The sequence below is a fragment of the Pituophis catenifer genome, unplaced genomic scaffold (genome assembly GCF_029215685.1).
Source record: "Pituophis catenifer annectens isolate HBS135680 unplaced genomic scaffold, rPitCat1.0.hap2 SCAF_10, whole genome shotgun sequence".
In the NCBI taxonomy this organism is placed as follows: domain Eukaryota; kingdom Metazoa; phylum Chordata; class Lepidosauria; order Squamata; family Colubridae; genus Pituophis; species Pituophis catenifer.
Window position 1 is genome coordinate 14,872,844 of NW_027256890.1, and position 24,654 is coordinate 14,897,497.

Sequence of the window (24,654 nt, forward strand, 5' to 3'; positions counted from 1 at the left end):
CCCCCTTTTCCAGCTTTAGCTTAGGGGGCTACAAGCTCTCTTGGGTGGGGAGAAGCTTCTAGGACAGGGGTCCCCCCCAAACTTGGCAGCTTTAAGACTTGTGGACTTCAACTCCCAGAATTCTCCAGCCAGCAAAGCTGGCTGGAGAATTCTGGGAGTTGAAGTCCACAAGTCTTAAAGCTGCCAAGTTTGGGGGGGGACCCCTGTCCTTTGTTTTTCCAAGCTTGGCAACTTAAATATGAATGGACTTCAACAACATGCTGGCTGGGGAATTCTGGGAAATGAAGTTCCAGCCACCTATCTAGTGGCGGGTAGTTCCCCTGTCTCCAGATCCACCTTTTTCTCCTTCCCCTCCCCCCCTCCATCCAACACCTTGGTGCCTTGATTTCCTTCCTTTGTGGGCAGGGCTCTCCAGGTGAGTAGCACACCCTGAGACCCTGGGAAGTGGGTGGCAGCAGTGGTGAAATCCATTTTTTTTTTTTTTTACTCACCGTGTTCTGTGGACGTGGCTTGGTGGGCGTGGCAGGGGAAGGATGCTGCAAAATCCCCATTCCCTCGCCACTCCTGGGGGGAAGGATACTGCAAAATCCCCATTCCCACCCCACACCAGGGGAAGGACATTGCAAAATCCCCATTCTCACCCCACTCCTGGAGGAAAGGACATTGCAAAATCCCCATTCCCTCTCCACTCCTGGGGGAAGGATATTGCAAAATCTCCATTCCCTCCCCACTCCTGGGGGAAGGATATTGCAAAATCTCCATTTTCACCCCACTCCTGGGGGAAGGACATTGCAAAATCCCCATTCCCTCTCCACTCCTGGGGGAAAGGATATTGCAAAATCCCCATTCCCACCCCACACCAGGGGAAGGATATTGCAAAATCCCCATTCTCACCCCACTCCTGGGGGGAAGGATACTGCAAAATCCCCATTCCCACCCCACACCAGGGGAAGGATATTGCAAAATCCCCATTCTCACCCCACTCCTGGGGGAAGGACATTGCAAAATCTCCATTCCCTCCCTACTCTGGGGCCAGCCAGAGGTGGTATTTGTCGGTTCTCCGAACTACTCAAAATTTCCGCTACCGGTTCGTCAGAACCTGCTGGATTTCACCCCTGGGTTGCAGCTCCTCCGATAACCGAGCTCCTCCTCTTCCAGAGCACCTACTGCTCCATCATGGTCCAGCACTGTGAGACCCTCAACCGTTCCGTGCAAGTGGTGAACCTCGATCCGGCAGCGGAACACTTCGACTACGATGTCATGGCAGGTAAGGATCATGTCCCCCCCTTCTAAAACCAGAGATGATGGATGGGTGATTCCTTTTTTTTAATTTTATTTTAAAAACAAAACTTTATTAAACATATAAAAAATAAAATGTTGTACCATATATATACAAGATACATATATTAATACAAACGACAATCCATAAAAAGAAAAAGTGACTTTGGTCTCACGTCCACTATCTTATTAACGGTGCATATTTGTTAATTATTATTATACAGAATTTTACATTTACTCTCATTTCTACGAATTATCCAATTATACCACCTATTCCACATATAACCTTTTGAGTCTACCTTATCCTTCATTTCAAATATTAATTTGTCCGTTTCTGCACAATTATAGATCTTTTGGAAATATTAGAAAACTGATCAGCTGCCAACAGACCAATTGATAATCTAAAAGATTCCATTCGCCCCACAATAATAAGACCTCCTCAAAAATAAGGCCAAGTACTTATTTCGAGGTTCAAAAAAATATAAGACAGGGTCTTATTTTCGGGGAAACACGATATATATGTTAGTTTGTTTTTACCTTTGTTTCATGGCAAGTGGAATTCCAGGACGATTGCACTGTATCCATTATTTTTATATGTAAACACTAAAATATATATTATATAAAAAAAGAATTTATCCATTTGGATTCTTTTGAATCCAAAGGAATTCCGGCAATTCCCTTGAGATGAGCCGGGTATAGTGACATCTCTTGGTCTTGTGCTGGTAAATATAGAGTTGGTCTCATCTCTCCTTTTTGCCTTATAGATATCCGAGAGTTGATTGAGGTGGACGATGTCATGGAAGATGATTCCCTGAGGTTCGGCCCCAATGGCGGCTTAGTTTTTTGCATGGAATATTTTGCAAACAATTTTGATTGGCTGGAAGAATGCCTTGGTCATGTGGAAGACGATTACATCCTGTTTGATTGCCCAGGTAAGCCGAGGAAAAGGGTAGGTATAATTTTTCTGGATTCTTGGAGGAAGGGTGAGGATCTTCGGTGCTTATTTTGTTTGGGTTTAAGTTTAAAAATGGGCTTTCATTCATCCCTGATAGGGGAGCTGGGTGGACAGCACAAAACTTTAATAAGTAAATAAGTTTGATGAAATGTATTAAATTTTATTTAATAAATAGAAGTTCCAAGCTGCGGAAATTCAGTGGCTAGAAACCTTTCTGGCACTTTGTGGCCTTGAAATCGTAGCATGGAAGAAATCCGTAAACTTTAGTATGATTAAAAAAAAAAGCACAGAGAGGGAAGATTTATCTCATTTTATGATAGCCAAAAGAGTTTATCTCTTTTGGGTTTTTCCAGCACACACAAAATACCCAGTAAGTCTGTGATTGTTCTTGTTTGATATCTGATTTCCCCCCCCCCCCCCCCCCCGTAGTTTTAAATATTTTCCCTGCGGTTTTCTTCTGTGGAATTGGGAGATGGATATTTGAAACGAATAAACTTATTTGTCCTTTTTAGGTCAGATTGAACTCTACACTCACTTGCCCGTGATGAAACAATTTGTAGAGAAGCTGCAACATTGGGAATTTCACGTCTGTGGTGTTTTCCTTGTCGATTCTCAATTCATGGTGGAATCTTTTAAGGTATCTTACGGTACTGATTCAGAGGTGTTGAAAATTGAAACACCCCCCCCTACTGTGGACGATCAGCGAGATATTTTTCAGTTTGTCCTGGATGGTGGCAGAATTATCATTTGTTTGCGTTTGGAGTGGCCCTTATGTGGGAATTAAATGGGTAACTTTTGAGGAATGGGGCAATCACAGATCTTGTGTGTGATTTTTCTTTTCCTTTTCCTGCCTCTTTCCGATGATAGTTTATTTCCGGTGCGATGGCAGCTCTTAGCGCGATGGTTTCCTTAGAGATTCCCCAGATCAACATCATGTCCAAGATGGATTTGCTGAGCAAGAAAGCAAAAAGCGAGATCGAAAAGTAAGTGTGAACGAGGAATGGCTCCGCTTTGCTTGGGATTTTGACACTGAGAAGGTTGGTTTCGATCTTCAGCTTCATTCGACCTTCTAGATTTCACTTCTTGCCAAGCATAAAAGAAGTACAATTTTATTTTTATTTTTTTGAAAAAAGCAAACAGTGAAGAGACATAAGGGGGGAAAAAAGGAAGAAAAGATCGAAGCGAGCATGGATGTTTGTGTTGGTTTAATCCAGGGGTCTGCAACCTTAAACACTCAAAGAGACATTTGAACCTGTTTCCCACAGAAAAGAAAACACCGGGAGCCACAAAACCCTTCCCATGCCTGACTATTTCTTGAGCGGCCACAAAACTAGCCTATGTAGTTGAATTAAATGTTCTTTTTTCTTCTAAAAATTTTCTTTTCTTGGATTTATCCATGGTTGGCCTACTGGGGGTTGAAAAGCTCAATAAATCATGTGCCGGCGTGTGTCACACATTGGCGGTTGTGATGCATATTTTGAGTGACAGGGAGCCGCAACAGGTTTAATCAATCTACTCAATTTCTTCCAGATATCTGGATCCTGACATGTATTCTGCCTTGGACGATTCCACAGATCTGCTCAAAAGTCGGCAGTTTAAGAAATTAACCAAAGCTATCTGTGGCTTGGTAAGTAACAGTTACAGAGTTGGAAAGGACTTTGGAGGTCATTTAGTCCAACCCCCTGCTCCCGCAGGAGACCTGTACTAGGGATTCGAACTGCTGACCTTTCTGATCGACAAGCTCAGTGGCGGGTGTTTGTTTCCACACGTGGCTCCCTGAGGTCTCTTCTAACCAAAATTAATAGTGCCCTTATTTGCAGAAAATGGGGAAAGATAGTTCCCAAATCTATCTATCTATCTATCTATCTATCTATCTATCTATCTATCTATCTATCTATCTATAAAAGTGAAAACCACTCACGCCAGAACCGTAAAGCCTACAAACTTGAAATTTGCCACATATGTTCCTCTTGGCTTCTAGGTGCTCACTAAGAAAGGATTTTTCGAAATGATCATCAGATCATTAGTATTCCATATACAGTATTATATTCACACACTCTGTTGCTAAGGAGTTAGACGTTCTACTCCCCGGCCCCACCTGAAAAGAACTCTGTTCCAACTGCCAGTAGCTCTGATGCTACGGAGTTACACATTCTACATTAAGTTCAGGCGTTACGTGTCAATTTAACAAATCTAATCACATAGTTTTGTAGTGAAGCACGATCATTCAGCTAGCCCCGAATAAGAGAAGAATAAGACAATCCGTTTGCGCTAAGGATGAGGTTAACGACAACCGATCCAGTTTTTTTCTTTTCGAACGGACTTGACGGCGTTGTGTTTCGTTTAGATCGACGACTACAGCATGGTTCGCTTCCTGCCATTCGATCGCTCCGACGAAGAGAGCATCAACATCGTCCTGCAGCACATTGATTTCGCCATTCAATACGGGGAAGATCTGGAATTTAAGGAGCCAAAGGTGAAGGTGCCAAGCCCCTTTGGGCAAAAGCCGGTGTCATTTTCCTTAAGGATCCACCACCCAATTCCAATCCATCTTAGTTCAATCAGATGGGGGTTTATTTTAAGCACCTGGAAATTCAATCTGGAACCCTCCACACCTCCAGCTAAAAAAAAAAATGGAGTCGGGATTGGAACTCTTTGCCTGAAAGCGAATAAGATTGGGCGAATTGGTGTATCTTTACCTGTCCTACTTCACAAGGTTGTTGTGCAGGAGGAAAAGGAGGAGGGAGAGCTGCCTTGTTATCGTGGGATAAACTTAAAGGATATAGATAAAAATCAGTGGAATGAGTGACTCTGTGAAGAGTATTTTCCTCTTCACTGGGAATTTTCAAATGGGCTGGATAATCTGTCAGGGTCGGTGTAAATTCTGCAGCGTTATGGGGGTTTGACTTGAAGACCTTTTAGGTTCCTTCCAATTCTCTGATTCGATGTTTCTGTGTCTAACGAAGTAGCGCGTGCACACAGAGTTTTACAAGGACAAAAAATAGGATTATCTTCAACCCCTTTCAGGCCTGAAATAAGTAACCTGAGTGCAGGAGCCTTATTCTGGACTATTTTTTTTCCTACCCCGATGCAAAGTATTGTAGAAACATGGATTAGTTTATCTAGAAGGACAACATATCTTGGCTTTACAAGGAACAGTTGCAGTATAAGCCCTGTGGTCTTTTTTCTCTTGTTTCGGACAGCTGTGCGGTCTTAAATCATTCTAAAATGAAATGTGTTTTCTGCAGGAAAAAGAGGAAGAGAAATCTTCAGCTTTTGACGAATTCTTCCAGGAGGGAGCGGATGAATGACAGCCTCGGATTTCATTCAAATGCACAGGAGAAGGCGTTGCGTTTCTCCACCTTGCAATTTCAAAATTCACAAACTCTTGGGAGCAATCGAAGAACAGGACTGTTTTTTTTACCCACAAGAGGGTTTAACGTTAAAAAAAAAAAAAAAAAAGGATCGCGCCACAAAGTTTTATTTTTGGAAGACGTTTTAAGTATGCATTGTAAGAAAAATAAATTATTGTGTTTCGTTTTTCTTCCTCTTGGTGGTTTTCTGAGTGAACGGAAAAGAAACGTCAGGTTTGCCACCGCGATTTGGTTTACTTAGAAAAACGAAAGGAGGATCCAAACTCAAGGGTTTATTATTTTATTGCAATTACGTGCGGTGTAATTTTGGGGACTTGGATTTAAAACTATTCTCACCCCTCCCTCCTGTGCCAGTGGCAGTCAGGTGCAGGCTGAAATTCAACAGGTGTCACTTTGACCTTCCACAGTACCTGTTTAAAGAGCACTGGAGGTCAGAAAAGGGGAATCTAAAAAACATTTTCTTTTTTTTTATTAATTTTTTGAATATAAATATTAAAAAAGACACGTAACATATACACAACAACCATTTATACAACATATACACAAAAAGAGTGTAATTTCTTCTTAAGCATTTTTTCAGAGTGACGTTCTACAATTCTACTTATGATACATTTCTTCACCTTTTTTTTTTTTTTTTAATTTGATTTATATGCCGCCCTTCTCCGAAGACTCAGGGCGGCTTACAATGCGCTAAGCAATAGCCTTCATACTTTTGTATATTTATACAAAGTCAGCTTATTGCCCCCACAAACTGGGTCCTCAATTTACCTACCTTAGAAAGGATGGAAGGCTGAGTCAACCTTGAGCCTTGGCGAGATTCGAACCCTGCAGTAATTGCAGGCAGCTGGTCTTAATAAGCTTAATAACAGGGTGCCTTAAACCCCTGTACTACCAAGGCTCTTAATCTAATAACATTTTTTATTTTATATATATATATATGTATATGTATATGTATATATGTATATACATATGTATATATGTATATATATGTATATGTATATGTATATATATGTATATGTATATATATATGCATATTGTTTCTAGCCAGGTTTTACCTACGTAAACTAAGTAGGTAAAACATGGCTAGAAAGAATATGCACATAAAAGCCTACGAAAAAGAAAAAGACATATATATATATATTATTATTATTATTATTATTATTATTATTATTATTATTATTAGCAAAAAATGCTAAAAACATTTTCATACTGGTGATGGCCCTTGTTATTTTTTTTTTAAAAAAAATATAAAAATAAAATAATAAAAATAATAAAAGCCATCTATCTAAGGCAGGCAGGATGCATTTCCTTGTTGAATTTCAAGCTCTTAAAAAGTCCAGAAAAATGGGCCTGATTCAATTTTTACAGGAGGCTCCCTCTGGCCTCCCAAGCATTTTATTAGCAGCGCCAGATGTGCTGGACTCCACCTCCCACAATGCTCTGCGCCCCTGCCGAGGCATGCTGGGAGTTGAAGTCCTCCGAGCCCGGGCCAGCTGCGCTGCCCTCCAGCGCCCCCTGCCGGCCGGCCGGCCGGCTGCGCGCAGCTGGAAGAGGAAGGAAGGAAACGAGGCCGCCGCTGCCCGGAGATCGCCTCGCCCGAAGCTGCTTCCCTGCCCGGAGGAAACTCCTCTTCTGCCACCGCCCAGATGCCGGTGAGGGGAAGGGGCAGCCGGCTTGGGGGTCGCCTGGAGGGGCTGCTGCTTGCAAAGGCGAGCCGGGCAAGGGGGGGAGCAAAGGGGGGGGAGGAGTTGCAAGCTGGCTGGCTGGGGGGGATTGGGGGTTGGGGTGAAGAAAGCAGGAAGGATGATGAACACACAACTCAACACAAAGCTTGAGTGTGTCTTTTGGTGTGTGTGGTTGTGAGTGTGTGATGCATGCATGTTCCCCAGGGTGGGGGAAGCAGGAAGTGCATTGCTGGATAATTAATTAATTAATTAATTTTATTTATTATATTTCTATACCGCCTTTCTCCCGTAGGACTCAAGGCGGTGTACAGTCAAGAAAAATATAGACCCGCAAACGTCATAAAATTGCTAATTAAAATTGTTACTTAGTTTGGTCAATTAAATCAAACCCAGAATTAGATCACATTTAAAAAAAATCATTCACGTGTTTGTATGTTTAGCCCCGCCTGTTGGAACATCGGGGTCTTGAGGGCACGGCGGAAAGCACGGAGATCAGGGGTATTCCGTATCTCCGGGGGGCAGTTCATTCCAATGATAATGTGTGTCATTGGGATTGTGCATATGGGGAGGAGGGGGGTCTTGCCTCCTCTCCCACCCACCCTATGGGAATAGAACCCCAATCCTGTTTCTCTGCCCACCCTGGGCTTTGGGGGGTGGGTGGGTGGGTGGGTGAGCGAGTGGGTTGCCCCACTATCTCTTTCTCTAGAAACACCGGTGCGGTAGGCAGAGGGGCCACCCCATAATTCCTATTTCTATCCCTGACTTGTAGAGGATGTGGGGCAGGATATTGGGGGCGCCAGGTTAGGGGGGCTCCTGCCAAGAAAAGTCGGTCCTTCGCGGTTAGAACCGCCCGTCTGGCGGTGGGGTAAGCTGGAACGTGGGGCTCCCTGTTTCTCCCCCTTGATCAATGCTGGACTGCGCTTATTTCTTTGGGCCAGGTTGGAACCGGAGGGCTGTAGGTTGCCGACCCTCCTCGACATTTCTAGTGGCTTTCATGCTCTCGAAGCAGATCTGGGGTTGGCAGTTTCTAAGGAGATCTGGAAGCCCCTCCCCCGTTTCACCCACACGTGGTCCTCCTTCACTGCCAATCAACCCCTCTTTCCCCCTCCCCCATCCTCTCTTTTTCACGACAGGCCTATCACTCCACTTTGATGGACCCCGACACCAAACTGGTGGGGAACATGGCGCTGTTGCCCATCAGGAGTCAGTTCAAAGGACCAGCTCCTCGTGAAAGTAAGTCCGTTCTCGGAGAATCTATTCGAGCTTGTTTCCAACATTGGATTCTTCAATGTTGGCTCAGCAGACTAAAAGCATTGTGATTAACACCAGCTGTCTGCAATTACTGTAAGTTCGAATCTCGCCAGACTCACGGTCGACTCAGCCTTCCATCCTTTCTAAGGTAGGTAAAATGAGGACCCAGTTTGTGGGGGCAATAAGCTGACTTTGTATAAATATACAAAAGGATGAAGGCTATTGCTTAACGCATTGTAAGCCGCCCTGAGTCCCCGGAGAAGGGCGGCATATAAATCAAATTAAAAAAAAAAAAATAGAAATGTTGAGCTGAGTAGACTTCAACTCCCAAAATTCCCCAGCCAGCTAATCCAATGGCTTGAAAAAAAATCACTGGTTCTAGGAGAAAATATTTGGGGATATTTTGGATTTTTGCATCCGCTCCTGTTGGTCAGTGCCATTAGTATAACATAAGATATTGTCATTGTGCAATTGTTAATCCTCTGGGTTTATTATTAGAAACATATAATGAAGTATTAGAACATGCTAAGATACCAAAATCTTGGACAGAGGTTTTAATAACACTTATTCCCAAAAGCAATACTGAAAAGCAGAAGATCCAAAATTAGAATAGAATAGAATAGAATAGAATAGAATAGAATAGAATAGAATAGAATAGAATAGAATAGAATAGAATAGAATTTCTGCCCAATAGACACATAAAAAAAATAACGTAAGAACCTCTGGATCTTTTGCACAGCACAGAAGTGTTAATAATAAGCGAATGTATTATGCTGCAACAGCTTCCTTGTAGGGAGATGTTTGTGGTTGATTTTTAGGGAATGTTTTTTTCTTTCACATTGACTCAAAAAACGTTGGGTTTCCTTTTTTTCTCACCAGCAAAAGATATGGATATAATCGATGAAGCCATCTATTACTTCAAAGCCAATGTGTTCTTTAAAAATTACGAAATCAAGGTAAGGGTTCTTAAAAAGTGTTCCCCACAAGTCTCTCCGTGAGAGATGAAAGGGAAAAATAAAATAAGAGAGCGAAAAAAGTTCCTTTTTGAGAGGGGGGAAAAAAAAAGCAGGCTTGACGTTCCATCTTAAATTCTCTTTCTTTATGCAGAATGAGGCTGACCGAACCTTGATCTACATAACTCTCTATATTTCGGAGTGCTTGAAAAAATTGCAGAAGGTAAGGAGAGGGTTGATGGGCTGGGGCAGTGGTGAAATCCAATTATTTTTACTACCGGTTCTGTGGGTGTGGCTTGTCGGGCGTGGCAGGGGAAGAATACTGCAAAATCCCCATTCCCTCCCCACTCCTGGGGGAAGGATATTGCAAAATCCCCATTCCCTCCCCACTCCTGGGGGAAGGATATTGCAAAATCCACATTCCCACCCCCCTCTGGGGCTAGCCAGAGGTGGTATTTATCAGTTCTCAGAACTGCTTAAAATTTCAGCTACCGGTTCTCCAGAACCTGTCAGAACCTGATGGATTTCATCTGCTGGATTTCGTGATGCTTTAAAATAAAAAGCAGTGCCGTTATTTAAGTAAATAAAACCAAAAAAAAGAGCTCAGAAATCCAAAGAAATAAAATGTAATGCAAATTGTAAGATGATTGAGACATATATATTTTTTCTTCCCTAAACACAGCCTGCTCCTAAAAAGGGCTTATGTCAGAGAGAAAATTTACTGAAATTGGTTTTTATATTTTCATTTTTGATTTTCTTTTCAGTGCAATTCCAAAGGCCAGGGGGAAAAAGAAATGTATACTTTGGGGATCACCAATTTCCCGATTCCTGGAGAACCGGGATTCCCACTGAATGCTCTTTATGCCAGACCCAGCAACAAGCAGGAAGACGGTAAGGGGAGAGAAAAAAGGAAAATTGCAAGCTAGTGTACCCAAATCTCATTCATAAAACACGGCTAGTTAGATATAAGAACACCTGAGGTTTGCACAGCTCACTTCTGTGTATAGCATTGGGATAATATGTGACTCAGCCATAGTTTAGCTGTTTTTTTCCATGTCACTGAAAATCAAGGTTTAATTGGAAATTTTCCCCCTCCTGTTGGCAAAGGAATGCTGGGTTTATTTTATTTTATTGGATTGGATGATTAATCAATTGACAGATCTATGCCAGAGCTCGGTTTCCCTGCATCTGATCTGCGATTTAAACATCGGTCCAAAAATATGGCTGGCTGGTTTAAATCCATCCATTAGAAAGTCTTGATCTTGCTTTAAAATGGGCTCTCAGAGAAAAAGCCAGATATTTTGCAAAATAATAATAATAATAATAATAATAATAATAATAATAATAATAATAATAATAATTCTAAAAAGCTGGTGGTTTGGGACAAAAGGGAGAATCTTAAAGCTTTAATTCGTTGACTTTCAAGTGCTCTAACAGGATCCGTTTCTACGTAGCTGACTGTGTCCCTTTTCTACTTTCAGAGGTAATGCGAGGGTATTTGCAGCAACTGAGGCAAGAAACTGGCTTGAGGCTTTGCGAAAAGGTTTTCGATCCCCAGAGTGAGAAACCCAGCAAGGTGAGAGGCTCTTCCCGTTTCTGCTTCCGCTCCTTTTCAAGACTTAACAATAGCAGGTTGCTTTTTAAAGAAAAGAACGGAAAAATAGTTGAAATATTGGGTATATTTCAAGACTGCATCAATCCTAAGATTGCTTATTCGGAGTTCAGCCACCGAAAGCGAGCCTCGGGTCTTGGAAATGGGTTTAAGTGACTGTTGTGGTTTTTGATGACAGCTGCTTTTCTGTTTACTTATCTTTTCTTGTTCTCTCTTAGTGGTGGACCTGTTTTGTGAAAAGGCAATTCATGAACAAAAGTCTGTCAGGACCAGGGCAGTGAAGACAACGGTTAGATTTGTGGTTACAGCATTCTCTGTTCCCAGGGTGATTTGAATTATTGCTTCTGTTTTAATATAAGTTTTCTACCGAAAGAGAGGAGGAGTTTCTGGATGCCAGGCTGCTGATGGGAGGGAGGAGGGAGCTTTAAAAGAAAAAAAATCACGTGCAATTTTTGTCAAGCTTGATAATAAATAAAAACAAAAGTTCTTTCTAATAGTTGTCTGTACTTGCTCTGAGACCATCCAGCTCGAATTCAGAAGACCTCAGTTATTATTCTTAATGGCTGAGAATTACATTAAGGGAGGTGACATCCAGAAGGCATTGGGTAGGGAAGGCTGGTGTGCATTTTTAATAGATTTGCAGGATAAATCTGCTCCAAAGTTTTAAGTCCTATAATGGACTGTGAGAGGGATCTTGGAGTCTTAGTGGACAATCGGCTAAATAGGAGCCAGGAGTGTGCAATGGAGCTTAAAAAAGTCAATGCAATCCTAAACTGCATTAACAGAGGGATTCAATCAAGATCAAGTGAGGGTACTAATACCACTCTATAAAGCCCTAGTAAGACCACACGTAGAGTAATGCATCCAGTTTTAGTCACCACACTATAAAAAAGATGGTAGAAAGAGTGCAGAGGAGAGCAACCAGGATGATGAGGGGACTGGAGGCTAAAACATATGAAAAACGGTTGCATGAACTGGGCATGGCTGGTCTAGTGAAGAGAAGGACCAGGGGAGACATGATAGTAGCCGTCTTCCAATATTTGAGGGGCTGCCACAGAGAGGAGGGGGTCAAGTTATTTTTCAAAGCACCCGAAGGCCAGACAAGGAATAATGGATGGAAACTGAACAAGGAGAGATTCAACCTGGAAATAAGGAGAAATTTTCTGACAGTGAGAACAATCAATTGATGGAACAGACGTTACCTTCAGAAGTTGTGGGAGCTTCATCACTGGAGGCTTTCAAGAAGAGACTGGACTGCCATCTGTCGGAAATGGTGTAGGGTCTCCTGCTTGGGTGGGGGGTTGGACTAGATGACCTACAAGGTCCCTTCCAGCTCTTAAATCTGTTCATGCAAGGATTGCAGGGCAAAAAAAGGAGCACACCAACAATTGCATCACACAAAGCCGTTGTCTCCAAGAAAACATGCACAAAAGGTGCACAGAGCCACTCTGTGAGTTTGGGGGGCCATATAAATCTATTAAATACATAAATAATAAGTCAGTTACTTTAGTAATAAATTATAAATTTATTATAGCCCATTGCTATATATAAGGGGCAAAATGTGCCGCCTTCCTCCCATCCTTATTTATTTTCAAATAAAAACTTCCTGCCAAGGACCTGGCACGACCCAACACTGCCAGTCTACAATCGTACATGGTAAAAGGCTTTGCAATATAGTGCTGGGGGCGCCCGGTTGGCGAAGGAAGCAGGTGCACTTACTGCGCATGCTCGGAAGGTAGCGTTCTCCCGTTTCCTATTTTATACAGGCCGGTTTTGGCCGAAGTGTCTAACTCAGTGCCTGATTTATAGGAAGGATAAAGGTCGTACACGGGTATGTTTATGTTTTAGAAGAGGGGAGTGAAATCCGCGGCGCGGTGGGCGCCTTCCCTGGTGTGGAAAAAGCGGCCGCTCCTGGATTTATTTTATTTTTTTGTGTGTGACAGGCGTTGAGTTAGGCAGCCCCGCTGAGGGGGGCGTGGCGGGCGGTGTCATGGCCGCCCTCGGCGCGAGGACCCCTCGAGGAGGCGCCATTTTAGAGGCCTTTGGCCGATTTTCGCCGCCGCCGCTTCGCTTCGCTTCTCCGCCGCCATGAGCGTCGTGGATCATGTGCGGGAGATGGCGGCCGCCGGGCTCCACTCCAACGTGCGGCTGCTCAGCGGCCTTCTGCTCACCATGAGCGGCAACAACCCGTGAGTGAGGCGGGGGCCCCCCCCGGAAGTGAAGCAGGGAAAGGAGACCACGCAGCGATCCACAGGAGGAAAAACAACAACAACAACAACAAAGGAAGCCCTGCAGCTCACATCCTCCCATCGCTTATAGGGCTGGGGATGATGGGCGTGGGGATTCCAGAGCAGTACTTCTCAACCTTGGCAGCTTGAAGATTGGGGGTGGAGGACTACAACTCCCAGGTTGGCTGGCTGGGGGGGATTCTGGGAGTTGTAGTCCTCCCCCACCAGTCTTCAAGCTGCCAAGGTTGAGAAGCATTGGTCTTCTAGGCACTATGGGAGGTTGGCTCAGGAGGATGGGATAGGGAATCTTAAGCAGGGTGGGCAGCCATCCGGTGAGAAGGCGCTGGCCGGGAATGATGGGAGTTCTAGCGTCCCCCATCTTCAACCTCAGCTGAGGTTGAGAAACGCTGCTCTAGACACTGGGAGGTTGGCTCAGGAGGATGGGATAGGGAATCTTAAGCAGGGTGGGCAGCCATCCGGCGAGAAGGCAGGTGCGCTGGCTGGGAGCGATGGGAGTTCTAGCGTCCCCCATCTTCAACCTCAGCCGAGGTTGAGAAACGCTGCTCTAGACACTGTGGGAGGCTGGCTCAGGAGGATGGGATAGGGAATCTTAAGCAGGGTGGGCAGCCATCCGGTGAGAAGGCGCTGGCCGGGAATGATGGGAGTTCTAGCGTCCCCCATCTTCAACCTCAGCTGAGGTTGAGAAACGCTGCTCTAGACACTGGGAGGTTGGCTCAGGAGGATGGGATAGGGAATCTAGGCAGGGAGTGGTCGGGCTGGGAAAGATGGGACTTGTAGTATGTGAGCCCTGCTGAAAGAAGCTGGGTGGGGGAAACCTTGCCTTGCAAAATACTTGGGGTAGAGTTTGCCTCCTGGGCTGCCTGGTCCTGCTGCATTGCTTCTTGTTTTTCGGCCTACCTCGCAGGGTGGGTGTGCAGGGAGAGACTGTCACGCTCCAACGGCGACTCTCAGTCTCCGCTTGCCTTTTCTTGCAGGGAGCTCTTCTCCCCCTCGCAGAAGTACCAGCTGCTGGTCCACCACGCCGACTCCCTCTTCCACGACAAAGAATACCGCAACGCCGTCAGCAAGTACACCATGGCTCTCCAGCAGAAGAAGGCCCTGAGCAAGACCTCCAAAGTCCGGCCTTCCACCGGCAGCGCGGCTTCCACTCCCCAGAGCCAGGTGGGTGCAGGGCCCACCCGCCTGGGCCTAACGTTGATGGTTTAGGACAGGGGTCTCCAATCTTGGCAGCTTTAAGACTTGTGGACTACAACTCCCACAATTCCTCAGCCAGCTGTCTTTGGTGTAAGCCGCCCAGAGTCCTCAGAGAGTGGGCGGCATGGAAATATGAATAATTAAATAATTAAATAAATAAATAAATAAATAAATAAATAAATAAATAAATAAATAAATAAATAAATAAATAAATAAATAATAAAATAATAAAATAATAAAATAATAATATAAAATAAAATAAAATATTTTATTTTATTTTATTATTTTATTTTATTTTAATAAAATAAAATAAAATAAAATAAAATAATAAAATAAAATAATAAAATAAAATAATAAAATAAATAAAATAAAATAAAATAATAAAATAAAATAAATAAAATAAAATAAAATAAAATAAAATAAAATAAATTTAGATAAATGGGAAATTATTTGGAATAAAAACTATAAGTTAACCAAATCAGCAGCATACAAGGAAAATCAATACAAAATGCTATATCGTTGGCATCTAGCGCCTGCAAGATTGGCGAAAATATATCCGAATTTAAGTCCTAACTGTTGGAAGTGTAATCATCAACCAAAATACCTTCTTTCATACGTGGTGGCTATGTCCCAAAGCGAAGAGGTATTGGAGCAAAATACAACGCTGGATGCAAGAATTAATTAGCTGCAAAATTGAATTAATTCCGGAAACATTTCTCCTGGGTGTACTAAAAACCAAATACGACCAAAAGAATAAGATACTTGATTTTATACATAGCAAGAATTGCCTATGCCCAACATTGGAAAGGAAATAATGTACCACCAGAGGGATTAATTATTCAAAAAAAATATTTGAATGTGCCGAAATGAATAAATTAACTTTAGAATTAAAAGAAAAAGAGGATTCAGAATATTATGTGGTGTGGGATAAATGGTATAGGTGGATTGATAACCGAAATAAAAACAGATAATGTTTAGAAGAAAGTTAAAGATGTACATATATATATATAATGTAGAGTTTACATGAATAATGAATCCAACCTGTTTGTGGATTAATGACACTGTCTGTTCGATTATATATTGGAATTTTGAAAAAGAAAACTACAATAAAAATATATTAATAAAATAAAAAGAAACAGTGAAGATACGCCTGCTTTTTTTTTCTAGTGCCTGCCTTCTGAAATCGAAGTGAAATACAAAATGGCGGAATGCTACACCATGTTAAAGCAAGACAAAGATGCCATCGCCGTCCTTGATGGCATCCCTTCCAGACAGAGGACCCCAAAGGTAGGTTCCTCTCTCTGGATTGAACCTGGGTAATAGTTATTTTTTTTTCTGGCACCTGAGGCGTTCACACACAAGGACGCCGCTTTGCCGCCAAAGCCGGGGCCTTGTGCGTCAGTGGTTGGGGGGGGTAGGGGGTGTCTCTGTTGAAAGCTTTGCTGGAGTTGCTCTGTTTTTCCTTTTGCAGATTAACATGATGCTGGCCAGTTTGTACAAGAAGACGGGCCAAGAACGTTCCTCGGTGACCAGTTACAAGGAGGTTTTGAGGCAGTGCCCACTGGCTCTCGATGCCATTCTAGGTAGCTCCCCCCCTCTCCTCCTTCCTCCGTTGCTTGTCGCCGTTGGCAAGGAATAAAATTGACTAGTTCGACATCGAGGTTTGGCCAAGTGTCAAAATTCTCAGGGGAAGGGATGCTGGAACGCTTCCAAGTGAGCGTAATGGACTCGGGCCTTACCGTCTTTGGAGATCTGGAGATTAAGGGCAGGAATGATAGGAAACCGCCTTTTGTGGTTCGGTTTTACCAAACCTTGAATTATTCATTTGGTCTCCTCCGGCCACGCTGGGTGGGCTTCAGCTCCCATGAAACTCTCAAACCTGGCCTGGTGGCGTTCAGCTGCCAGATCGAGCCTGCTTTTGTCAGCCTGGACACATCGTAACCACGGTCTGTCCTCATCTAGGCTTGTTGTCGCTCTCGGTGAAGGGCGCAGAAGTGGCTTCCTTGACCATGAATGTGATTCAGAGCATCCAGAATCTGGATTGGCTTTCGGTGTGGATCAAAGCGTACGCCTTTGTGCACACGGGCGATAACACCAGAGCCATCAACACAATCTGGTGAGCACACCCAGATCGAGATGGCGGTGGTTGAATCTCGATCGGGACGCAGGAATCCTTGGCACCAAAATGTGAAGTGTAAAATCTAGAACGTAAATCTAGAAGTGTAAAATTTTAATTTCCCCTCTCCCCTGATTTTGGAAGTTTCTTTCCTTTTGTTCATTAGAGATAAGGACTCCAGAATATTGTTTTACAACAAATCCTTTTTTTGTTGTTGTTTCTGTTTTTTCCCCCCGCAAAGCTCGCTAGAGAAGAAGTCCCTCCTGAGAGATAATGTGGATATATTGGGCAGTTTAGCAGATCTGTATTTCAGAGCCGGGGATAACAAGAACGCCATCCTAAAATTTGAACAGGCCCAAATGTTGGATCCATATTTAATCAAAGGTAAGGCTCCAGAAAATAGGGACAACTGTTTGGGTCCTTCATTCAAGTTGGCAATTTGAAAAAATTTATGATTGGTTAGAAAGGAAATATGAATAAGGGTATAGAGATAAAATAGACAGAGAACAGATTTATTTATTTAATTTTATTTAATTTATTAAATTTAAAATTATTTAATTTTAATTAAAGATGGGAGAAAACAATTAAAAAAATAGATACCCAGGTGATGCCAAGTAAAAGGAGAAAGGGGAGGGCGGTAAAAGGGGGGAAAAGTGAGATATTATAAAAATGCACACAAATAATGAAATAAAAATAAATATTAATTGAATAAGAAATTGAAATGAGAATAAAGATAAATAGAAAATTGGGGCTGTTCGAATACCACTTTAGATTGAACTGAAAAGGGAAACGAGAGAGGGGAAGGAGTAGAGAGAGAGGAAGGAAGAAGGGAGGAGGAGAGGAGAAAGAAAGGGAAAAGGAGAGGAAGAAAAGGGAGGGGAAAGAGGAGTAGAAGAGAAGGTTAGAAGGAGGGAAGAAGAGAGGAGTGGGGGAAGGGAAGGGGAAGCAGTAAAGAGAAAGAGAGGAAGAAAGAAAGAAGAAAGTAGGAGGAGAAAGAGGAAGGAAGGAAGAGAAGGGGAGGAGAAGAAGAAAGATTGGAGTAAAGGTCAATGGTAAAAGAGCAGCCCCGAAAAAGTAAAAATTAAAAATGAAAGTTAAAAGGTGAATGAAAAATGATGGATAAATGACTGTACATGTAAATGTGTTTATGAGAAATTTTGCCACTGTAATAAAACAAAAACACTTGGTTTATAACGGCAGTGAAGATGAAAGAAGAATTAGAGCAAATTCATGATGCTTACTGAAATTTGGCAAATGATTAAATCTCAGTTGTAATTGGATGGAAAATATATGCAATTGAACATGGATACGTTAGCAGCATGGAGAATTCTTTGCGCTGCTACTGCACTTGGGCAAGAATATTCAGGGATAACAAATGTGATTAAAATATGAAGGTTAATGTTTTCCATTTAAACATTTAAATTACAATAAAAGAGATCTCTAGTTTTATCGTTTTGCAAATTTGTGTACAGGAGGGATTTGATTTAAATCAGGTCGATTTAAATCACGATTTAAATCACTAGTAAAAAGGCTTGAATTAAATCAACTCGATTTAAATCATAATTTTTAAAGAGCAACTGGCATCTCTGTCCCGCAGCGGCTCCTCCTCTGATCCGTCGTTGACTCACCGACAGTCTCAATATTGCAAAATATATTAATTATGTAGCATGAGGCTATATATTAGTTATTAGCTCCTATTTCATGCTGGATAAACTAAATTATGAATGGATCTCAAATAGAAACCTATCTTTAGATAGATTTTTTTTTTACTCCAAAAGCATTTTATTAAAATAAATTTGATAAAAAAAATTAAAAATCTGATTTTTTTTTAATTTTAAAAAAAGTCATCGATTTTTATCCATCCTGTTTGCGTACCCATGAAGAGGGGATTTCCAAGCCCTTCTCTGGCATTTCCAAAATACTGTATGACTGAAAAGAGATCATCTTTGTTGTGTTTGTGCACCTTAGTTGTAAGAGATGGATGGATTTGGTCTCTGGGATCTCTTCAGATGAAATGGTGGTGGCTGTCAGGGTTCCGACAGATTATAATTAAATAATGAGCCTCGAGCCATGCTTCAAAAGAAATCCAGTTATTTATTAGGATTAGAACGTGGCGGCACGTTCCCAAATGAAGCCAACTCTGACCCAACATAATTTACGGTCCCAATCATGACCCTGTTTCCCCCCCTCCCCCCAGGGTATGTCATCAATCACATTCGCCAACGGAGCAATTTTGCGGGTTGTAGAGATCACTCCCCTCCGCCGCTGTGGATAACCCTGGGAGACAACCTTGAGAAAGTTTACGTCTGGAATGTGCTCCTGTCTTTGGCTGCCTGCTGCTTCGTCTGTTTCCCTTCCCCCTTGCCTATGGCAGGCCAAGGATGCTTTGCGAGTTGACATTCAGCTCCCCTCACTTCCTGAGTGAGTTTTGAGTGGTTTTTATTGTTCTTCTAAAATTTTATTTTTCTTTGCATTTGCGTTTCTTAGGAATGGACGTCTATGGTTATTTACTGGCTCGGGAGGGTCGCCTTGAAGATGTGGAGAACCTTGGATGCCGGCTGTTCAACATTTCTGATCAGCATGCCGAGCCTTGGGTTGTCTCAGGGTAACCATTACCATTCCTCCTTTCCTCAAAAATGTTCAGAATCCATCCTGAGCTCCGTTTCAGGCTTCCCTCCTACTTCTCTTTCCTCAGCTGCCACAGCTTCTACAGCAAGCGCTACTCGCGGGCCCTGTACCTGGGGGCCAAAGCCATCCAGCTGAACAGTAACAGCGTCCAGGCCCTGCTGTTGAAAGGGGCCGCTCTACGGAACATGGGCAGAGTGCAGGAGGCCATCATCCATTTCCGCGAAGCAATCCGGCTCGCCCCGTGCAGGCTGGACTGCTACGAAGGTGAGCGCCTGCGTGGGGTAAAATATTTTGAGAAGCCTCCAAATCCCCACCGGGTGGGAATGGAGGCTCTTGGTTTCCTTTTGGGACATCTCTGATCTTCTGCGTCGAGATCGATGGACGCCGCTGAAGGTATCTGGAGAGGCTGAATCATCCACGGTTGTCCCACAGGTGTTTTCCAAAAGGCCAACTGGGTTTTTTTCCCTTGAAAATGTCTCGCTTCTCATTCAAGGAGCTTTTTCAAGAACTGAAGAAGCTCCTTGGATGAGAAGTGAAACATTTTCAAGGAAAAAAACCCAAGGAAGTCCAGTTGGCCTTCTGGAAACTTACTTACTTACTTACTTACTTACTTACTTACTTACTTACTTATTTATTTATTTTTCAATTTATATACCGCCCTTCTCCGTAAGGACTCAGGGCGGTGCACAGCCAGAATTTTGAGACATCTCTGAAGCTTTGAGCTTTCTACTCCTTCTGCTGAACTTGGCAGTTGCTTTGTTTCTTTTTTTTTTTAATTTTATTTTTATATAAACAATCCGTTTTCTATTAACCCGTGTGTCGTCTGGGTACAAATATTTTTTGCCGACATTAAAATATACAATCTTATTCGTTGTTTAATCTCATCTTGGCTTAATTTCCAATACTTTTAAGTATCTAATATTATAACAATCCCATTGTGATTTATTGAACTCTATTAATTATATTAACTATTAATACATTTTCTTTTACTATTAATTTTTATGTCTATTCTCTAACCACCGGTATAAAGATTCCCAAATTGTATAATAATCAGTTTGTTCTTTCTCTTTGATAGCCAGTGTCAGTCTGTTCATTTCTGCACATACTAGTATTTTTCTAATCACATTCTCATCTGTAGGGATCTCTTCACTTTTCCAATTTTGTGCAAAATACAATCCTAGCTGCTGTTACAACATGAATAATGAAATATACGTTTTCTTTACTATAATTTTCTGGTAAAATCCCCAGCAAAAATATTTCAGGTTTTAAGTCAATATGTTGTTGTATCATCTTTTCCAGCCACATATGTGTTTTAGTCCAATATATTTTTTTGCTTCTGCGCAGGTCCACCACATATGATAGTAAGTGCCCGGTATCTGGTGGCATTTCCAACATTTAGCTGATTTGTCTTTAAACAAGACAAAGCCGTTGCTTTGTTTCTGAGCTGCTCCTTTCCTCTTCACTGGTTCTTCATCAACCTCTTTTGCCCTCCAGGTCTCATCGAGTGCTATCTGGCCTCCAACGGCCTCCGTGAGGCCACGGTGATGGCCAACAACGTCTACAAGACCCTGGGAGCCAACGCTCAGACGCTGACCCTCCTGGCCACCGTCTGCCTGGAGGATCCCGTGGCCCAAGAGAAGGCCAAGACCTTGCTGGACAAGGCCCTGATGCAACGCCCCGATTACATCAAAGCCGTGGTCAAGAAGGCTGAGCTGCTTAGTGAGTCAGCTTCCCCTCCCCCCCTTTCTCTCTCTCTCGCTGACCGAGAGGCCATCTAAACGGGCTGGACTTCATCCAAGGGAGCCTGTCCACTCTCGGAAAGCCAAGGGAGCAGATCTGCAGAAGCCGGAATTTGCATGGGGATTTTGCTTGTTGGTTGATGGGTTTGTTTATTTATATATCCTGCCTTTACTACTTTTATAAATAACTCAAGGCAGCGAAGACGTAACAATACTCCTTCCTCCTTCTATTTTTCCCCATAACAACAATTCTGTGGGTTGGGCTGAGAGAGGGAGGGACTGGCCCAGAGTCACCCAGGCAGCTTTCGTGCCTAAAGTGGGACTAGGACTCCCAGTCTCCTGGTGATTGGCCCCAAATCACCCAGCTAGCTTTCGTGCCTAAAGTGGGACTAGAACTCCCAGTCTCCCAGTCATTGGCCCCAAATCGCCCAGCTGGCTTTCGTGCCTAAAGTGGGACTAGAACTCCCAGTCTCCTGGTCATTGGCCCCAAATCGCCCAGCTGGCTTTCAGGGTTAAGTCAGGACTCGAATTCACCGTCTCCTGCCTCACCTTCCTCCTACAGCCTGGTGTTGTAACCACTATTAGACCAAGCTGGCTCTTACAGCACCGTTTGTTGGGCCGCGTTTAATTTTCCTTTCCCAACAGGCCGAGAACAGAAGTACGATGACGGGATCGCTCTGCTCCGCAACGCCTTGGCCAATCAGAGCGACTGCATCCTGCATCGGATGTTGGGCGACTTCCTGGTGGCCGTCAACGAATACCAGGAAGCCATGGACCAGTACAGCATCGCTTTGAGGTAGCCCTTCCAAACTCCCGGTTGGCTTCTGTCTTAGTTCCCCTCCTTCTCCGCTCTCCCTTAACGCTGCTCTGTGTCTCGTTTTTTTCTGCAGAAAAGCCGCGGCCTCTTAAAAAGAGGGTTCTGGGGCCTTGCTTATTCTCAATAGTAGTAGTAAGGAATATTAGTACCGTATTTTTTGGAGTATAGGACGCACCTTAGTTTATGGGGAGGAAAATAAGAAAAAAGCTGATTGGCAGGTGGATCGGCCTCCCTGAATAGCCCCAATCAGCTGTCCCAAGAGGTGAATTTTAGCAACAGGTTCGTTGGTTGTGAGCTCTGTGCCTTGCTTTTTTTTTCTGCCTCTGAAAGCCTCCGAAACAGCTTCAGAAAAAAAGCCTCTAAAGCTCTGTTTGGAGGCTTTTTTTTCTGAAGCTCTGCTTGGGGGCTTCTTTTCTGAAGCTTGGTTTCTGATGCTTTTTTCAGCCTCTGAAACCTCTGTTTGAGAAACGGGCGGGGCTACATTCAGAGGATAAGATGCACCCAGATTTTCACCCTCTTTTTTGGGGGGAAAAAGGTGCGTCTTATACTCCGAAAAATACAGTAAGTCCTCGACTTACTATCACCATTTGAAGAAGTTCATGCTTCGAAGCCTGCTTTTTCAAAAAAAAATTCCTTTGGGAGTTCAGTTCAGCCCTCTTTTTTTCCCCCATCTTTTTAGAAAAAAAAAACATCCTTTGATTCTCCTTACAGATAGACTGTTCCACTTGGATGAATAATCATCAGAGCTCCCCCCCCCCAACTTGACTTAAACGTTTTCATTTTTAATACGGTAGAAGCAGAAATCCTCAAAAGGTTCCTTTCTGCATTTGAACCTCCAGGCAAAATCCCCCTCTCCTTTCACCCCCTCCGAAAGCAATCCTTTGGGGATGCCGTGAGACTCGGCAGGCCAGGTGAGGATTCAAGGCAAGGACCCCCCCCTCTCTCCCTCCCCAGGCCATGATCTTTTCTGCCTCCCCTCCTCCCCAGTTTGGATCCCAACGACCAGAAGTCGCTGGAAGGCATGCAGAAAATGGAGAAAGAAGAGAGCCCCACCGACGCCACCCAGGAAGAGGATGTGGACGACATGGAGGGCAGCGGAGAGGAAGGGGACCTTGAAGGCAGCGACAGCGAGGCGGCCCTGTGGGTCGATCAGGAGCAGTGGTTCCGTGGGCAGTGAGGAAGCCGCGGACGCACGGCGCAGCACTTAAACACGCCGGGGGGGGGGGGCGTCTGGTGTCCTCGCCTTCCTTGGCAAGGACAGGAATGTGGATTGAGAGACAGGCCGAGGCCCGGACCCGTGAAAAAAGAATATTCTGCTTCTCCGTCATGCGTGTCATGCTATTTATGGACCGCGAAGGCTGAGCAGCTCGTGTTTTAGGGGTGGGGAGCAAAGAGGCTCCGGCCTCCCAAGTGTAATTTCGAGTCCTTTCTAAAATTAGACCCCCTTCAAAGAAATTCTTAAAAGCCTTTTTCCAAACATGCCTTTGGAAATCATCGCAAAAGTAATTTACGCTTTATCCCCAGCGGCGTTAAGGGCGGGAAGCTATTCTTTGGTGGAAGAGAGGCTTTTCTTCGGAGCCTTTAGAGGCCCAAACGCCTCCAGGAACGGGCAGTGGGGGGGTCGGAGGGGGGTTGGAGAAGCATTTTTTTCCAGCTTTTCTCCCCCAACTCCTGAGTTTTGAGTGGCAGGTTGAGCGTGCATGTTTTTTGAAAACGGAAGCGTGCTGCTTCAGGATACCGATTGAAAAAAGACTGTCGAACGTAGAATTCAAGGTGTTTTTTGTTTTTTTTTATGTTTTACAAAGCTTAATGCGTGAGTGACTTTCCTTTTGGATATTTGTGGATGTTAGATATAGCGGGATGGACCAGCGCCAAGCAAAGAACAGCCGTGCCAAGGCCTAATCCCAATTAGTCCAGATTAAGCTTCATCCCTTCCGTAGAAAAAGGAGTATTAAAAATTCGATTTTCTGTTTCAAATTCCGATTTGGCTCCCATTAAATGACTCCGTTTGGCCACAGGTTTCACTGGGCCCATCCCGGGTGTTCAGCGTTTTCTCAAAGGAATGAGTAGTCCCTGGGATTCTCTTTTCTGCACCCCCTTCGGAACTTTTATTTCTTGCTTATGTTCGGGGGGTGCTTCTCACAAGTACCCTTGTAGTAATATTTCACCATTTCTTGAGAATAAATGTGTACTGTTCTGTTGAAATAAACTGCCTTCATCCGTTTTGGTAACTCGACCTGTCGCGTTATTGTCATGTCCGTAAAAGTGTTTTTATTATCCGTTTTTCTCTTTTAGAATAGAATAGAATTCTTCATTGGCCAAGTGTGATTGGACACACAAGGAATTTGTCTTTGGCTCTCAGTGTACATAAAAGAAAAGATACGTTCATCAAGAATCATAAGGTACAACACTTAGTGATAGTCATAGGGAACAAATAATCAGGAAACAATATCAATATAAATTGTTAGGATACAAGAGACAAGATTACAGTCATGCAGTCATAAGTGGGAGGAGATGGATGATAGGAGCGATGAGAAGATTAATAGTAATACAGTCTTAGTAGTTAGTTTGACAGTGTTGTGGGAATTATTTGTTGAGCAGTGATGGCGTTCGGGAAGAAAACTGTCCTTGTGTCTAGTTGTTCTGGTGTGCAGTGCTCTATAGCGTCGTTTTGAGGGTAGGAGTTGAAACAATTCATGTCCAGGATGCGAAGGGTCTGTGGATATTTTCACAGCCCTCTTTTTTTGACTTGTGCAGTAAATACAAGTTTTTTAGTGGACTTTTAGCTCTGTAAATTACAGGT

At 43.4% G+C, this 24,654-nt stretch overlaps 3 protein-coding genes across 4 annotated transcripts in view; all 3 read left to right on the top strand.

Annotated features, from left to right (window-relative positions):
• Window positions 1-24,654, top strand: part of GPN3 (GPN-loop GTPase 3) — a 182,429-nt gene that overhangs the window by 245 nt on the left and 157,530 nt on the right. The window contains exons 2-8 of one of the 2 annotated variants that reach the window (XR_011600803.1): window positions 1,159-1,267; window positions 2,043-2,210; window positions 2,746-2,870; window positions 3,101-3,216; window positions 3,764-3,860; window positions 4,581-4,709; window positions 5,482-5,646. Coding sequence is in view for 1 of the 2 variants with exons in the window: in XM_070950264.1 (XP_070806365.1) it covers window positions 1,159-1,267; window positions 2,043-2,210; window positions 2,746-2,870; window positions 3,101-3,216; window positions 3,764-3,860; window positions 4,581-4,709; window positions 5,482-5,544 (807 nt within the window). In the remaining variant the exon portion in view is untranslated. Of the gene's footprint in view, window positions 1-1,158; window positions 1,268-2,042; window positions 2,211-2,745; window positions 2,871-3,100; window positions 3,217-3,763; window positions 3,861-4,580; window positions 4,710-5,481; window positions 5,774-24,654 lie in introns of those variants that run through there. The other variant, XM_070950264.1, reaches the window with a different exon arrangement.
• Window positions 7,155-11,602, top strand: ARPC3 (actin related protein 2/3 complex subunit 3). Its single transcript, XM_070950568.1, has 7 exons — window positions 7,155-7,259; window positions 8,426-8,525; window positions 9,423-9,499; window positions 9,651-9,719; window positions 10,261-10,387; window positions 10,978-11,072; window positions 11,327-11,602. The coding sequence occupies exons 1-7, from the start codon at window positions 7,254-7,256 to the stop codon at window positions 11,387-11,389; spliced, it is 537 nt and encodes a 178-aa protein (XP_070806669.1). The 5' UTR covers window positions 7,155-7,253; the 3' UTR covers window positions 11,390-11,602.
• ANAPC7 (anaphase promoting complex subunit 7) lies at window positions 13,159-24,087 on the top strand. Its single transcript, XM_070950389.1, has 11 exons — window positions 13,159-13,297; window positions 14,332-14,518; window positions 15,719-15,838; window positions 16,023-16,134; window positions 16,514-16,667; window positions 16,909-17,051; window positions 19,155-19,272; window positions 19,363-19,559; window positions 20,790-21,014; window positions 21,680-21,830; window positions 22,839-24,087. Exons 1-11 carry the CDS (start codon window positions 13,197-13,199, stop codon window positions 23,026-23,028), a joined length of 1,698 nt encoding a protein of 565 aa, XP_070806490.1. The 5' UTR covers window positions 13,159-13,196; the 3' UTR covers window positions 23,029-24,087.

Excerpts from the sequence above, each read along its gene's own strand:
- ANAPC7 (XM_070950389.1), top strand. The coding sequence starts at position 13,197 with ATGAGCGTCGTGGATCATGTGCGGGAGATGGCGGCCGCCGGGCTCCAC. Across the intron at positions 14,519-15,718 it reads CTTCCACTCCCCAGAGCCAG|TGCCTGCCTTCTGAAATCGA; the intron begins GTGGGTGCAGGG and ends TTTTTTTTCTAG. Across the intron at positions 16,668-16,908 it reads AGAGCCATCAACACAATCTG|CTCGCTAGAGAAGAAGTCCC; the intron begins GTGAGCACACCC and ends CCCCCCGCAAAG.
- ARPC3 (XM_070950568.1), top strand. Across the intron at positions 9,720-10,260 it reads GCTTGAAAAAATTGCAGAAG|TGCAATTCCAAAGGCCAGGG; the intron begins GTAAGGAGAGGG and ends TTTTCTTTTCAG. Across the intron at positions 11,073-11,326 it reads AGAGTGAGAAACCCAGCAAG|TGGTGGACCTGTTTTGTGAA; the intron begins GTGAGAGGCTCT and ends GTTCTCTCTTAG.